Source organism: Rhipicephalus microplus, chromosome 3, assembly GCF_043290135.1.
Source record: "Rhipicephalus microplus isolate Deutch F79 chromosome 3, USDA_Rmic, whole genome shotgun sequence".
NCBI classification, from domain to species: domain Eukaryota; kingdom Metazoa; phylum Arthropoda; class Arachnida; order Ixodida; family Ixodidae; genus Rhipicephalus; species Rhipicephalus microplus.
In genome coordinates, this window is record NC_134702.1 from 258,164,293 (window position 1) to 258,181,336 (window position 17,044).

The 17,044-nt window shown below is 46.0% G+C and overlaps 1 protein-coding gene across 4 annotated transcripts in view; it reads right to left on the reverse strand.

The window, feature by feature from the left end:
- Positions 1–17,044, reverse strand: part of LOC119168526 (focadhesin) — a 677,649-nt gene that overhangs the window by 309,771 nt on the left and 350,834 nt on the right. For all 4 annotated transcript variants that reach the window (XM_075890929.1, XM_037419929.2, XM_075890931.1 and 1 more), the window contains 2 exons: positions 7,104–7,255; positions 1,946–1,987 (listed from right to left, as the gene is read on the reverse strand). In XM_075890929.1, the coding sequence (XP_075747044.1) occupies positions 1,946–1,987; positions 7,104–7,255 (194 nt within the window). The remainder of the gene's footprint in view (positions 1–1,945; positions 1,988–7,103; positions 7,256–17,044) is intronic.

Sequence of the window (17,044 nt, forward strand, 5' to 3'; positions counted from 1 at the left end):
AAAGCCGCGAGGCATGTGCTGTCTTGAATGTGGCCACCACAGACGCGACCTCTGTACCGGCTACAGATCACCTTGGTATATGGACTGCAAACTATGCGCATCTTTCAAAAATGTGAATAGTGATTGAAGTTTAAAAAGCACATCTCTACAGATGAACATGACAGGATGTAGTGGAAGCTGCTGTCAGAACGGTAATAAAAAGTGCTTTTTTCTTGGGGCCTCTAACTCCTTGCGCTGGATGACCATGTGGAAAACCGTAAGTGGTTCTCCATGTTTCACATAGAGGGTCTACCAGACTGCAAATATTCATACGTGCTGTGTGTATATCCTATTGGTAATTGGTAAAAGTGTGTAGCATGACCTTGATAGTGTTGGCCAATTTTCAAGCTCTGACTTGACAACATGTAGTTTATTTTCTGAATTTGCCTATCCCATACGTGCTGCCGGCACGCCCTGATCTAGCTCTCAATGAAGTAAAGGTTCCAGCTCGGTCAAGTGCAGGGACAGCTATAGCTAAATGTATATATACCCAGATGTATTGGTGGAGACATTGTCATGGATGGAGGCAGCTAGTTGATTCGCCAAAATGTTTCCACTGATCTAACGGTGCCCTGGCACTCAGCACACTACAATATGTTATTTGAGAGCTTAGATCATGCATTAAAGAGAGGACATCAAGGGCTGGGCTTTTATGTTTTTCAGCGTTTTCAAACCTTTTATGATGCGAAGAGTATCTGTGTATATAACCACGTGCTGCTGTTGTGATTCCTTTACATGTTTAAAGGTCACAGATATCAAATGAACTTCTGTGGTGAAGATGCTGATTTGGGAGTGCAGAACACCAGAATCTAAAAAAGATGGTCCAACAGCTGCATATGACACACCGGTGTGAGATTTTGAAGCATATGTAAAAAATGACATAACATGTGTACAGAACTAGCTTAGCAACGAGCACTGATGAGTTATTTACGTATTTGGGTAGCCTACCATCAATTTTTCGATCCAGTTTAGAAAACTCTTCTTTAGAATATTGGTGCTCGTTTTTCTGGGGCAGGGCGTGCAGTGCCACATCCACAATACGAGATTTGATCTATTATCAGGAAACTAGTATACTAATCTGAACAACGTTATTGCATCATCTAAGAAAACATTTGAGTTTTTACGACGTCATTTACAAAGCGCTCTACAGTATGTCAAGTTACTAGCTTATAAAACACTAATACGGCCCAAACTAGAATACGCATCAGCCATTTGGAATCCTCGCCAGATATTCCTCACAAACACCTTTGAGACTTTTCAGAATCGTGCCATTACGTTTCATTCATTCCGCCTTTTCATACGATATCAGCTTAACATCCTTGAAATTGGAATCCGGTTTACAAACACTTTCTAATCGACGCCACATTGTTAGTTTATTATTATTTCATAAATTCTACCACAGTGTGCTAAATCAAAAACCGTATATTTTGCCACCATCACGCATATCCTATCGTATTGGTCACCCCTTAAACGTTGCCCGTCCTCAAGCTCGCACAGTCACCTTTGCATCTTCTTTCTTTCCTCGAGCAGCCAAGTACTGGAACGACCTTACACAAGAAATCGCTAACTCAAGCCCCACTGCCTTCATTGAAGTGATCACATCACATTATACCATATAATAAAGTGTTCAACCTGTTGCACACATTGCAACCCACTCCTTATGTAATACCCCCTGGTGGGGTCTTTAAGGAATAAAAGTGAAAGTGAAAGTTAAATCTCTGCACAGCTTTAACCCAGTTTCTTGTAACCATGTCTCTTGTAGCTGGCTTGATACCAGAAACCTTATGAGAGCCAAATGCTGCTGAAAACATGCGCACTGGATGCACGCACTTTTCTTGTACATGACTTTTTTTTTGCATGCCATGAAAGGTAACAGTATTGCACATGTGTATAAGACTTTACTCACGTGCAGTTCGCCTTGATTGCATCCGTGAGAGTGTCCCGGGCCCTGCACAATGTGAATTAATCAAACACTGCTGAAAGAAGGCATGCAAAAATATTCCTGCTTTAGAATATTTTTTGTATGGTGCTTGCTATATGATTCAATTAGCACTGAAGTTTTACTATACAAAGTATTGAAACACCTATAAAGTAAGTACACTCGAACACGAATACAGTCAATCTCTGATATATCAAACTAGAAGGAGATCGTGAAATCATTCTATATATCGATAACTCGATATGAGAAACATCATATTTAGGGCTTATATAATAAATTACAGCTCTCCAAACAGCATTTACAAATCATAATAAATGTTAACATAACAAGTAGCAAAATGCACTGATGCAGCGGATGTCATTGTCAGCTAAGATGACGCACACTTAGTTGTCACCCATCACCAAAGCCCACGAGAAAAAGGTGCAAAACGGTGCCTTGCTTGACCTCGTTCTTAGCAGCAGTCCTCATTGTCAGCTAATATGACGCACTCTATGATATCCCCTGTCACTAGGCTTGTGCGAATAGGAAATTTGAGGTTGTGGGGGTGTGTATGAGTCCGCACACTTTCACTGCAATATGCAGTAATCAGGTCAAGCAGCCGACACATTTTTACTGTACTCCGGACAATGGTCAAGTCCTGCAACTTCCCGTAACACGACAAGCAACTTGTCCGAGACAGTTTTTTATGGACTTGCTCAACCCCAAGCTCTAAGACAAATGCTGTCAGAACCCGAAAATGACGTTGCAAGAAGCATCGACACTCATCCAACAACACAAAGACGTAGATAACAAGCACAGAGCTCGTGACACATCAGAGGCATCATCGTTTGCCGTCGACGCCACTCGCAAGGGAAAGCGAGTGCCAGCTGATAACACAATGCAACAACTGTGCCCACTCTGCGGGCGAGCCTCATACTCTCCCGCCAACTGTCCGGTTCATCGAGCGTCCTGCAAGTTTAGCCACAAGACTGGTCATTTCAAGAACGTGTGCCACAAACAGAAGCGAGCAAGCAAGAAGCACACGCAGACACCTTCGACTAGCTCCACTGAGTTGCATGCAGTTGCGGGAGAGTGCACCAATGCAAACTTTGTCGAAATACTCGTTGATGTGCACCCATTTCAATGTTGACTCTGGCACTGAAGTTTCTGTTGAACCTAGTACATTTTCCAGTGTCCACTCAAAGTTTCAAAACCCCAAGAGCGAGCTGAAAGGCCCTGGCAACAACATGCTACTAGTCATAGGTAATTATGTCGCTGCCCTGTCATAGCACAGCAAGTCAACCAAGCAGCTTCTTTATGTCCTAGCAACCAAGACGGTGCCGCTGCTAGGCTTCCCGACAATTCAAGGCCTTGGTGTCTGCACATTTGTTGACATAGTCATGAGGACTTCACAGCCCTCGGGTGACTTGTGCCTCAATACCAATCTCTTCAAAGGACTTGGGACGCTCCCTGAAGCCTACAGTATCAGACTACAAACCAATGCTACGTCTTTCTCCTTGAGCGTGCCCTGGTGCATTCCACTCCCTCTCCGTGACGTTGCCAAGACTGAGCCAGATAAGCTGGAAGCGGAGGGCATGATTTGTCGAGTGGACACACCCACTGACTGGTGTGCTGGACTGGTTGTTGTCCTCAAAGTCTCGGGCGGTTATCGACTGTGCATGGAGTTGACTCGTCTCAACAAAGTTATTCTTTGAGAGCGTCACGAGCTCCCATCAGTGAAACACTGCCTTGGATTGCTTGGAGAGGCAACAGTTTTCTCAAAGTTTGACGCTACGTCATGCTTCCATCAGGTCAAGCTGTCCCTGTGTCCCATGAATTGACAACGTTTTGATGCTAATGTTTTCTCTGGCTGCCCTTTGGGATCATGTCTGCACTGGAGTGCTCCTAGTGGCAGATGTCTCAGATCCTGGAAGGCAAAGTGAGTGTGGTGAACATGATTCACGACATGCTTGTCTTCGAGAAGACACGCTGTCTTCGGATCCGAGCATGACCGCCATCTCTGTCAGGTCATGAACCGGCTATCAAAGGCAGGAGCCACGCTCAACCATGCAAAATGTTGGCTTGCCACTTCTAAGGTCAAGTTCCTGGGCACCATGGTGAAGGCAAAAGTCATTTCTTTTGACCCAAACAAGTTTGCGCCGATTCAAGCCGCGAATCCCCAGAAGATGTCGTAGGGGTTCATCGTCTCCTAGGCCTTGTGAACCACATCAGACGCTTCATGCCACACGTTTCAGAGGTGACTGCACCAATCAGAGCATTGTTGCTCAATAACTCTGCCTGAACTTTGGGCCTGGCACAGCAGTCTACCTTCTTCGAACTAAAGAAGCGACTGAGCTCCGATCTCTGTGTAGTTCGGTACAGCACCACATAAAAGACCACAATCTCGGCCGATGTCAGCTCCTACGGTCTTGGGGCCGTACTTTTTTTTCCTTACAGGCCCCAGTTAGGGTATAAGACAAAGGGGGGGGGGGGGGGGGGGTAACACAGAAATTTAGGGATCTAACTTATCAGGTCACATATTTCAAACACACTTCTCAGAGAAATGAAACATTGCTGTGATGCAAAAACAAAAAACAGTCTAAAATCTCAATCAATATTACAATGTGAGGCAATCAGTGACCAAGTGCTTAAAAACACTGATATATATAGAGTTAAGAACACAATATACAGCGTTACGCTTGGTGACACTATATGGTGATATTTCCCACTCAGCAATACGGATCGATGATTGATTTGATTGATTTGTGGGGTTTAACGTCCCAAAACCACCATATGATTATGATTATGAGAGACGCCGTAGTGGAGGGCTCCGGAAATTTCGACCACCCGGGGTTCTTTAACGTGCGCCCAAATCTGAGCACACGGGCCTACAACATTTCCGCCTCCATCGGAAATCAGCAATACGGATCGGCAAAAGCGATTGATTGAAAGAAGTCGTTGAGCCATGCAACTTAAAAAAATGCCGTCTAGTGAACGTCGAGCAGTCGCTTTTGCATCACGCTTTCTAACACCCACGGAACGGCCATATAGCCAAACCGGAAAAGAAGCCTTGGCAGCCAGCTGGGCAGAGTAAAAATTCAAAGAATACTTGGCGGACTTAACTTCTTCCTGAAGGCGGACCATCGATCGCTAGTGGCACTCCTGGTTTCGATGGATGTTGATCTACTGCCATCACTGATCCAGCGGTTTCACTTGAAGCTCATGCGCTTCCAGTACGAAGTACTCTATGTACCAAGGAAGCTGTTAGCAACTGTGGATATGCTTTGGCATTTATCGCCGGATTCTACTTTATCCAACTAGGTGAATGAGGTCGAGCTCTTTGCTCAATAAGTCGTCCACTCCTTGCCAGACATCGGCTCTTCACAGCTCGAGCGCCTGCTCCAAGCCCAAGCCAACGATGGCTAGTGCAGTCTGCTGGTTCAGTACTGCACCAGTGGCTGGCCTCGACAGTCCCACTTGCCTCAGCACTGTGCGTCAGCAATGTTCTTGCAAAGTAGTTCACACAAAAAATAAGCATGTAAAACATTTAATCTGATGTCTCAGCACTGCATTTCGGCAATGTTCTTGCATCAGCATTTACACATCTTTCCAACAGCTTTATCTTTATCATTTTCAATATTGTCTTCCCTTCGTAAATCCTTGAAGTTGCTCTGTGTGCCGCGACCTCTGCTACATAGATTGTGTAGCACACATGCCGCTGTGACAATGAGGCAACACTGATCAATGGTGTCTGCATTCACAAGATATAACTGTTTAAAATGCTGTTTTCAAATGCCAATGGCATGTTCTATAGCTACGTCTGGCTGGCTGAGCCTCTTATTAAACTTTCGCTTCTAGCACTCAAACGTGGCCATGTTGTTCTTGTCTGGGAGCATTAGCCATGAAAGGAGCGGGTACACTGCGTCCCCTAGTAAATCATCACAGGCGCACTTAAATTGTGCAGTAACGTAGAAGAAGCTCTCAGCACACATGTGTCGTGCACGCTGCCAGGGTAACCAACAAAAATGTCCGTGAAATAGCTGCTTGCATTACAGATTCCTAGAATATTGACTGAAGGAAATCTTTTTCCACTGTAATGAGAGGATGCTGGTAATTCATCCTGGTGTGGAATCTCTATGTGGCAACCATCATACACCCAATAGTGTTTGTCAGACCTTTACCGTCGCTACTAGCAGCAAAGACTGCTTTGATATTCCCCCCTCTTGATCACTGGGCCAAGCAATCACTTCATCACAGATGCTAAATAGAAATAAATAGAAAGTCAAGAACCCTTTTCAACCTCAGAGACACGGATGACTTGGAGACATCAAACGTATCGGCATTTCTGTACCTACCATTCTGCGCACCAAAGTAGCGCCAATCATGGACACACGTTTCAGTATACAAAATGCCATAAACCATGTGTTTGCCCCTCTTTTTTTTGGGAGATTTGCAATAATCGCAAATGAGAGAACAAGGAACCCCCACCCTCCCCTGAACCCTTTTTCTTCATTGTTTCATTCACTATAATAGAAATGATGAATACATGCATACTCCATCAAGCCTTTCATTAGAAACACCAGTGCATATTTTTTATTCTTAGTAGCTCTTCCTTCACCATCTTGAGTTTCGTTCCATGATCAACCAAGAGCCCTCCAAATTTTATTGGATTATCTTTCACCGTGGGGAATGGGGGTGGAGGGTTTGCTCGAGATATTATGAAAGTCATGTCCTCAGAATGCAAAATTACTTATTTTCATAGGAGTTTGCATAATGAAAGGAACACGTTGCCATTTCTACGTTGCCATTTCTATTTCACTCAAAATCAATTTGGCACAGATGGACTATAGTTGAGCTCGAAATGAGCTTCAGTCGACTAGCTTTAAAAATGCACTGCATTCTGTCCCCAATTTATTATGGCGGCGATGTCACTCTATCTGTTACTGGCAGTCTGTTTATGTTTCTGTTTTATACTTAACCGACTTGTTTTGTGAAATGTGCTTTCCAAATACTCTCTTTGTGTTTCCAGATCAGCCTGCGATATAAAAATCATTACATCATCCAAAAAAAGCGTGCCATAACCTATGAAAAAATGCATTCAACTGATTGGACTTAATTTGTAATTAAAAGCAGTTGCAGTACTCACCAGAGCCAGGAGGTGGCCTCAGCTTCAGCTTCATCTTTGAGCTCACGTCGGCGGGTTTCCTCAGCTGCACGAAAGGCACGCCGCACCCAGGCACCCCATGCAGGGGTCACAACCAGGCACCGCGCCCAGTCAGCCCCATCTAGTGGTATGTCCTGCACACCTCAGCACACAAGGAAGTGGTACTTGAAAAGCAAACCACCAATAGAAAGGCCATGCACTATGCAACAGCACAACGAAAGGCTCTGCTATTTTACCAACATTACAGGGAGTTATATAATAATGACATAACGCACAATAACGACAGCATGCAGATCCTCAAGATACTGAAGAATTCATAAGGTGAGCCTGGTAGCGTCTATTTAGAAAGGAGTGAGGTAGCGTCACTATACAAAGATTGCACACTAACAACATCAGACTACAAAAATCGTCCAACCTTAAGGTTGGGTCAACTGGTTTCTTGATCCGCTGAGATTGTCGTAATTCCAGGACTGGGTAGCCTTCAAAAAGATGGGTTTGTGGCAGCGCTGGTTCTTCAGGAGGCAAATACGCTGTTTCCCATGCTGGTGCTATTTCTTGTTTCGTAGTGGGCTTTTTCACTGAGGCTGTGCTCTGGCACAGACAAACTTCATTCAGATGCCACTCAAGTTCACCTGCAGCAGTTTGGATGGTGGTATACAAGAGACCATGGCTACTGCTGCCAGATGCGCCCGATCCAGCCGTTCACCACCTCTCCTCTAGCCCTTTCTTGCTCTTACCCATCGCCTAGCCTTTGCATGCACTTTGCGGTCATGGGTGAGAGAAACCCTTTTTGTGGTGGCTCAGAGCGAAAATCATATGAAGTAATTTTATTGTTCAGCTGTGTAGAGATCCGAGGGGCACTGTCTTGCATTCCTTGTGTTCACAATGTTGGCGGTAACGCTGGCTCTGTAATGAATACGGTGTTTTGAGATAGCACGTCACCGTTCGCAACGCTAAGCAGGCAACGAAAGAGGAAGAGTCACTGCAACACTGCTGCATGCGCTTACTTTAAGAAAGCTCTGAGGCTGCAGCAGCATTGCTGCGAGCCACAGAGAAAGAGCACAAAGGAACAAACCTAACAGAAGTATGATACAGGAGAAGGAAATAAATCTATCACATCTTCATGAAAAAGCACTTGGATGCACATGTGACACAAGCAGCCCTACACTGTACGTGACATCGCACCACAACCCTTCCCCTGAACTAGTGTGAAGCAACAGCTCCCTTTGAGGAGCACGTGTTTGCACTGACATTGAATGAAATAAACGAGGCGTTGCTGCTACAGTTCTTGGAAGCAATTGTTCTTCGAAATTGCGGGACCCAGATGGAGTCACTGGGGATGAGCATGTTCCCACTTTTCCCCTGCATGCAAGGAGGAAAAGACATAGGCATAAAAAAGCGGGTGTCGTGATAGCACTAACAACTACCGCTCAATTTGTATTTTGCCATTTTTTCAGTAAAGTCATTGAAAAGCTTCTGTACATTTGTTTAATGAACTAGCTAAACAAATTTAATCTTCACTCTCGACGGCAGTCTGGTTTAAAGAATGGTTATTTGAAAAAACAGGTATGACGACTCGGTTGTAGCGAGGTTTATTGGCCGTGAACTCGGGAACGAACAAGCGCAACGGCCTCGACAAAGAAGCGCTCGTGCCAAGCAGATGATGATTGTCAGCCAGAACATATGATGATGACTGACTGCTGTTCAGATGAGGATGAAGCGCATAATAGATGCCTACACTGATTCCCCCCCCCCCCCCCCCCCCCGTGGAAGCGACCAGCCTGGCCGCTGCGGGCGGGTAGTCAAGGTGACGAGGAACGTCGTGTGAAAAGCTTCATGCGGGAAACGTGTACAATTTCGGTGCTGCGGTAACGGCGGTCAGTTGGCACGACAAGAGGCGTCACACGATAGTTGACAGGTGAAGTCTGCTCTAAAACAACATATGGGCCGATGAATCGAGGCTGGAACTTGTCGCAGAGACCAGGTGTGCGAATTGGTGTCAATAGCAGCACCTCGTCACCCGGTCGGAATGATACCACACGATGAGAGGTGTCGTAGACGGCCTTCCTTGCTTGTCGCGTAGCTTCCGTGTTCATACGAGCGCGCTGGCGGCACTGGGCAAGGCGAGAAATATATTCTTCGCAAGAAGATGGTGATGTAGGGCCATTGCTGGTGAAGAAGGAAACATCCATAAAGAAAGTAGGTGAACGTCCGTAAACGAGATAAAACGGTGAGTAGCCTGTTGTGCGCTGAACAGCGGTGTTGTAGGCGAAAGTGAGGAACGGTAGAAGTTTATCCCAGTTTCTGTGATCCGGTTGAATGTATACGGCGATCATGTCGGCAAGGGTTCGATGAAATCTCTCGGTCAGACCATTTGTTTGAGGATGGTAGCTAGACGCCATCTTGTGTGTGGTACCAGAAACGCGAAGAACTTCACCTAAAAGCTGTGATAAGAACACCTTTCCACGGTCACTCAGAAGTACACGAGGTGCACCATGACGTAGTATAATGGCCTGAAGGACGAAGTCAGCAACTTCCGATGCTGAACCAGTAGCTACTGAAGTTGTCTCGGCGTAGCGTGTCATATGGTCTACGGCGGTTACTATCCATCTATTTCCAGCACCAGTAACAGGAAGGGGTCCATAAAGATCGACACCGACGACCTCGAAAGGTGTTGTAGGGCACGTCATTGGCTGTAACTGACCAGCTGGGGGAGATGTCGGAAGTTTGCGCAGTTGGCATGGAGAGCAGGAACCCACGTACTTTGCTACGCTGGTAGAAATCCCAGGTCAATAAAAGCGGCTTCGAATGCGGTCGTAGGTTTTGTGAAAGCCTAGGTGTCCAGCAGTCAAATCGTCATGAAAGGCGTTAAGTACATGATGTTGAAGAGCGCGTGGCAGAACAAGTACCCAGCGTGTGCCGTCAGGATGATATATGTGACGATACAGCACACCGTCCTGAAACTTGAAGTGCTCGAGTTGTCAACGAAGGCGTGCATTGGGTGGACGCGTAGCTCCTGAAAGGTGGTCCATAATGCGCCGACAATACGGGTCAGCCTGCTGGTGAGAACTGAAGGGTTGTTCATCGTCGATTGGCGGTTGGTACAGCGAGGCGAGCACGGCAACAGAAGTGGGAGTCACGTCCGCACTGGTGTCGTTGGAGGTGGCAGCTGGAGTGTCGAACGACGCTGTAGGTAGTGGGCAACGAGAAAGAGCGTCGGCGTCTTGATGTTTTTTGCCCGATTTAAAAATAATCTCAAACTGATACTCCTGTAGGCGTAAAATCCAACGACCCAAGCGTCCGGACAAGTTCTTCATTGTAGAAAGCCAGCATAAGGCGTGGTGGTCCGTTACGATGGTGAATTGACGGCCGTACAGATAAGGACGGAACTTTTGTATGGACCAAACCACAGCGAGGCACTCCTGCTCAGTGATGGTATAGTTTTTTTCGGTAGAAGTTAGCACTCGGCTAGCATATGCGATGACCCTTTCCCGTCCAGAGTTATCGCGTTGGAGGAGAACAGCACCCAGCACCTATACCGCAGCCGCTGGCGTCGGTATGCAGGAGTATAGGTGAAACGCCGACTGACATTCCTCGGACCACACAAAGGGTGCATTAGATGCAAGTAGTTTGTGAAGTGGCGCAGCTATTGAAGAAAATTTTGTATGAAGCGACGAAAATATGATGCGAGGCCAAGAAAACTTCGCAAATCCTTAAGTCTTGTGGGGCATGGAAATCGAAGGACGGCAGCGATCTTTTCGGGGTCAGGGCGAATACCGTCCTTGCTGACGACATGACCAAGAACCTTGATGGATTTGGTGGCGAAACGGCACTTCTTAGTGTTGAGCTGCAGACCCGCACCGGCGAGGCATGTTAGGACGTCATCCAAGCGGCTCAGGTGCTGAGAAAACGTTGACGAAAAGATGATAATGTCATCAAGGTAGCAGAGACACGTCTTCCATTTCAGACCACGCAGGACGGTGTCGATCATGCGTTCAAACGTCGCGGGTGCATTGCAGAGCCCGAAAGGCATCACGTTAAATTCGTATAGGCCATCGGGGGTTGCAAATGCCGTTTTTTCTTTGTCGTCATCGTGCATGGGAATTTGCCAATATCCCGAACGCAAATCAAGGCTTGAAAAGTATTCGGCGCCTTGCAGTGAATCAAGGGCGTCGTCGATGCGTGGCATGGGGTATACGTCCTTGCGTGTGATGTTGTTAAGTGCCCGGTAATCAACGCAAAAGCGCATGGAGCCATCTTTTTTTCGTACCAAAACAACAGGGGATGACCAAGGGCTAGTTGATGGACGAATTATTTCTCGTTGGAGCATGTCAGCGACGTTTTCCTCGATGATTTTTCGCTCAGCGAGAGACACGCGGTACGGGCGGCGATGTACAATAGATGTTCCCTCCGTCTGCATGCGATGCGCTGCAGTGGTAGTTCGGCCCAACGTTGAGGAGCAGGTGTCGAAAGAATCGGCGTGTTTCGTTAATAACGCAAGCAACTGCTGCGCCTGCATAGCTGTTAAGTCATCACTGATAAGAGCTGTGAAGGGAGAGGATGAGGCAGGCTTACTCATAGAACGGTCGTTGGTAGAGGCAGGGTTAAGTGGCGTGACGCTGACAGGCTCAGCATCCACAACACAGGCTACTGCAGTGCCCTCTGGCAGGAGAACTTTCTCTGGCGTTTCATTCGTAGCAATGACGAGCGCGGAGCCATGGTGAAAGCGTACGACACCTGATGCAAGGGCTATGTCTTTTGCGACGCAAGTCGACGAAGGAGACACCAAGACGTCACCGTGGTCGATGTCCTTAGAGATCAGGGTCACAATTCGTTCTTGATGTGGCGGTAGTTCGAGATCTTCGCGAGCGAACAGGCATAGAGGCTTGTAGACGCCTTCGTCGAACATGGAGTCTGTATTAGTTAGGTGCAGAATCCGTTCACCACAACATATAGCGGCTGAAGAAGAAGATAGGAAGTCCCACCCTAGAATTAGCTGGTGAGAGCACCGGGTAAGCACAGTGAACTCGATGTAATGCAAAATGTCATCAATAAACACACGAGCAGTACAAAGAGCAAAAGGGCGGATAGCGTTCCCCTGGGCTTCGACTAGATTGGGTCCATTATAAGGTGTCATTACTTTCTTCAGGCGTTTGCACAAATCATACCTAATCACAGAAACTGTAGCACCGGTGTCCACCAAAGCGTCCACGAGCGTCCAAGTGGACTGACGGAGGGTCGGGTGGGATTGGCCGGAAGTGGACCGGTGGTGCAGCAGCAACCGGCGCGAATGATGGCAGCGGTGAAGTAGAGTTTACGTTGCGAGGAGGCGCGGCCGCAACTTGCGCGTACGTTGGAGGGCTAGACGGAGGTGGCTGGACGTAGGCTGGACCGGTGAATGATGTTAGTTCCTCCCTTACGATGTCACGGAGGGCCATGCTTGAAGGCTGTGTGACAGATGGAGAAGGTTGTGAGATGCCCACTGATTGAAGTTCTTCTCGTATGATCTCCCGTATCATGTCACGTAGGTCCCGGTCTGCGGTACGGTGCTCACTATTGCCCGACTGAAGGCGAACAGAATCAAGTTCGTCGAGACGCTGACACGTAGAGACGACGTCCGTGACAGTAGAAGGATTCTGGGCAACAAGGGCATTGTAGGCAATGCTTCCGATGCCCTTCAGGATGTGGCGCAGTTTGTCCGACTCGGACATCGAAGAATTGACGCGCCGGCAAAGCGCAAGGACATCCTCGATATAAGATGTGTATGACTCGCCGGGATGTTGTTAGCGAGTATCTAGGGCCCTCCTCGCTAGAGCGGATCGAACGGCTGGCGTGCCGAATACTTGCCGAAGCTGCTGCTTGAAGGCAGGCCAGTCGGTGAGGTCGATCTCATGGTTCAAGAACCATGTCTTGGCAACGCCCGTGAGATAAAGCGATACTCGGCGGAGCTTGTTAGAGTCGTCCCAGTGATTAGTTGCGCTTACCTGCTCATAGTTATCGAGCCAGTCCTCCACATCTTTGCCGCGGAGACCAGCGAAGATCGGAGGGTCACGCTGGTGGTTTACGATGTAAAGAGGAGGGGCTTGCGGCGCAGTGACGGCTTGCGGCGCAGAGACGGGAGCCGAAAGGGCATCCACCCACTCACTCCGAGACATGTTGGCGGACTGAGGGTCCAAGCGGCGGCCTGAACGGAGCTCCAGCGAGTAGGCGTTGTAAGTAGAGGTACTGGGAACGTCAATCCACCTCCACCACGTATGACGACTCGGTTGTAGCGAGGTTTATTGGCCGTGAACTCGGGAACGAACAAGCGCAACGGACTCGACAAAGAAGCGCTCGTGCCAAGCAGATGATGATTGTCAGCCAGAACATATGATGATGACTGACTGCTGTTCAGATGAGGATGAAGCGCATAATAGATGCCTACACAGGCTATAATCAATCAACTAAATTAATTAGCTGTGGCATTATCCAAGCCTCTTTATTAGGCCCTTTGTTGTTTCTTCTATGCAATATTGGCTTACTAAATATGCTAACCTCTCCTAACTGCTTGCTTTATGCTGATGACAGGACAATTTATTCACCACATAAATGAATCACTACACTTCAAGACTAACTTTCTACAGATCTTAAAAGTGTTCACTCGTGGTGTATGAAAAACCAACATAAAATTATTTCTACTAAACAACTTTCGTGCTTTTTCACAGCCCACAAACGCTGATTCCTTCACAATTATTATATATTGGCATCTGATAATGTTAAAGTTCTTGGTATTACTCTGGATAAACACCTTAAGTACAATATCCATGCCAACTCACTCATCAAAAAGGTTTCATATGGTATACGCATTATCATTAAAATGCCTGCATTTTTTCAACCTCATATTCTTTTCTCGCATTATGATGCTTATATTAACAGACATTTATACTGCTTTAGCGACTTCAAAACCTGGTGATAAAATTAATGTGTAGCCCATTGTGTTCCCATTCTCTACCTATCTATTGACAGCTGCTCATTCAAGAGTTGTTTTATCACAGATTTTCTTTCATCACATACTGTCTCATTCGTTGCGAAATATCATTACATAGTATTTCTCACCATGTCCTTGTCAACAACAACAATACCAGGTTTTCAGAGAACGATAACTTTCTTTTACCCAAAATAAGATCGAACTATAGCAGATCTACCGCTCGATTCTGTAGTATTCACCTTTGGACCCACATACCTCTTCGTACTAAATCATCGCGGTCACTGCAATCTTTTAAACAAAACATGAAAAACTTATTGGTAAATGAACCTTTCGTTCATATATAATAAATTTATTTTCATCATCACCTCAATGTTTTGTATGGGTATATTTAGGTTTTGTATAATATAGCTATGATAAATATATCTTTTTATTTTTTAGTATACATCAGTCTGTTTTGATTGCATTTTTAATTTGTTTGCTCTTCTTGCTGCTGTTCCCTTTCATGTAAGCCACTAATTACAGGAGATCCTCCTGACAGTCTCGTACTTTGGGACCTCCCGATTCTGTATGCAGTATGCAACCTTTTCTTTGTATACATGCAACAATAATGGATGAACTTCAATATGTACTAGGCGCGATTTGATTTGGTAACACAACAGCAGCTGCAACAGGAACTTTCCATGTTTCTGAAGAGTTCTTCGATACTTAAAAAGAAGTCTTGCAAGATGCGCTGTAATAAGTTCTGTATTTCCCGTTTGACTGGTCCTCGCAATATGAAAGAGAGCGCCTGAGCTTCAATCTTTTACTTCAGAGTGTCGCGAATTCGCGACATACTGACAGACAAACTCCAAGCGAGCAAGTCACAAAATGTGTACCACTTTACTGCTGGCTGCCAAGTGCCCACAGGGAACATAGCTTTCAGCATGAAACATCTAGTAAAGTTTCGTGTAATGTGTTTTAAGCTAGAAACCAGAGTTGTGCAAGTTGATGGTGGAGAGCGCGAAACAAGTGCAACAGCTCTCATTTCTTCGTTTTTTCTCGCCTGAGTAAAGCAAGTCCAATTTTCTACAATATGATCTTTTATTTTTTTTTCCCCACTTGTACACACCAAAAAGGTGGCACACAACATGTATAGTTCTGAAGTAAGTGTTCTGTTGCAAGATGCTCGCTTCTGATTGATTTATTGATTGATATGCGAGGTTTGACGCCCCAAAACCACCATATGATGAGAGATGCCGTAGTGTAGGGCTCCGAAAATTTCGACCACCTGGGGTTTTTTAACGTGCACACAAATCTGAGCACACGGGCCTACAGAATTTTCGCCTCCATCGAAAATGCAGCCGCCGCAGCCGGGATTCAAACCCGCGACCTGCGGGTTAGTAGCCGAGTACCTTAGCCACTAGACCACCACAACTGGGGATGCTCACTTTTGTAATATGTTGTGAATTCACGACATGCCTAAAGGTACGCATTAAAGTTGCACAGTCAAACCCATTTATAACAAAGTCGGAAGTGCTACAATAAGTCATTGTTATAAAGTGTAAACATAATTACAAGAGACCTTTATAGTGAAAAGGATTTTGGTCTGTTGTAAAAGGGGTATGTAAAATCCAAGTACTGTTACAGAAAACTTCTATAAAGACACTGAATGGGTCTGTTATAATCGGCGAGAATCACAAGTCATATACGAATTTATTCTCAATGGGGCATAAAAAACTGATTTTTTGGAAATCACATCTTCTGTATCTGTAGCCCTTTTTCTATCTGATTTCAAAATAATTTCGTGAAAGACTGCGCAAAAGTGCTATAAAAAAGTTTTTTTGCACCTGCCCTGGAGGTGAAAATCATCCTGGAAGTCACACACAAAAAAAGCGGCATTTTTCAAAAAATTTAGTGCTTTGGGATGGCATAACTGCCCACCACCATTCTGAGCTCGTCGTGAAGGTATTTCGTAGAGAGCATCCCGAGTTTAAAAAGGCAGATGTCTGGAATTCATTTCAATGCTTCCGATCAGCTGCTTCTGCCGTGTTGCTTCAGTATACCTCGCTAGTCTGATGCTCGTTCCGAATATGCCTTCAGGACGTGATCTGCTTCTTGTGTGTCACGAGGTCGCAGCTGTCTAAAATTGCGCTACTGAGTGACATTTTCGCACTCGTTCTGTGTTCTCAGGTTGTTAAGGCAGCTGCAAGAGGCATTTCAGTCTTCAGATTATGATCGCGTGCTGTACTCCTTGCAAACATTGCACACGTGCATCTAGAATTGATTGTCATAGCTTAATTGACTCATTGGCGGGGAGGTTCTGCTTATCAGCCCTTCTGACCTCATGACAAAGACCACTGCAGAAGAGATCTTTGTACTCGATCGAGCATATCATACTTTCAAACCACCGCGGCCATGCACATCGCAGCTGTGCTTCTGGCCCGAAATCATTGCTAGGCCTAAATTCGCCTCAAACTTTGCGGGCAAAACCGTTGTGCAGCAGATATGAGAAAGCAAAGAAACCATAATGTGCTTCATCAAAAGTAACGAATCATATCAGCCGCTGGCTGCTTAGAACAGCGAATAGGCATTTTGCACATCGGTAGCTCACCCTGGCCATGCTTGCCATGCACCAACCGCTCGGAATAGCGGTGCAGCGTCAGCGCCCTAACAAGCGAAATCAAGCACACTGCACGCCGATTTTTTCACGGCGTAGCTAGGCATGAAATCATTAACAGACTGGAGATAGGCGGTCTTCATTCTTAAATTGGTACGTTGTTATCCAGAGCGCTATATCCGTCCTGAAAGTATGTCAAGCGACGTTTGAAGTCAGAAATTATTGAAATTTAGATGTCTGCGGTAGAAAAGTCCACTGTAAAAAAGTCCTGACCACTTTACTGTCCTCACATTTGAGGCCAGTAAGCCTCACTGGCCTCACATTTAGTCAATTATATTCGAATGTCCGTTGTACCAGAAT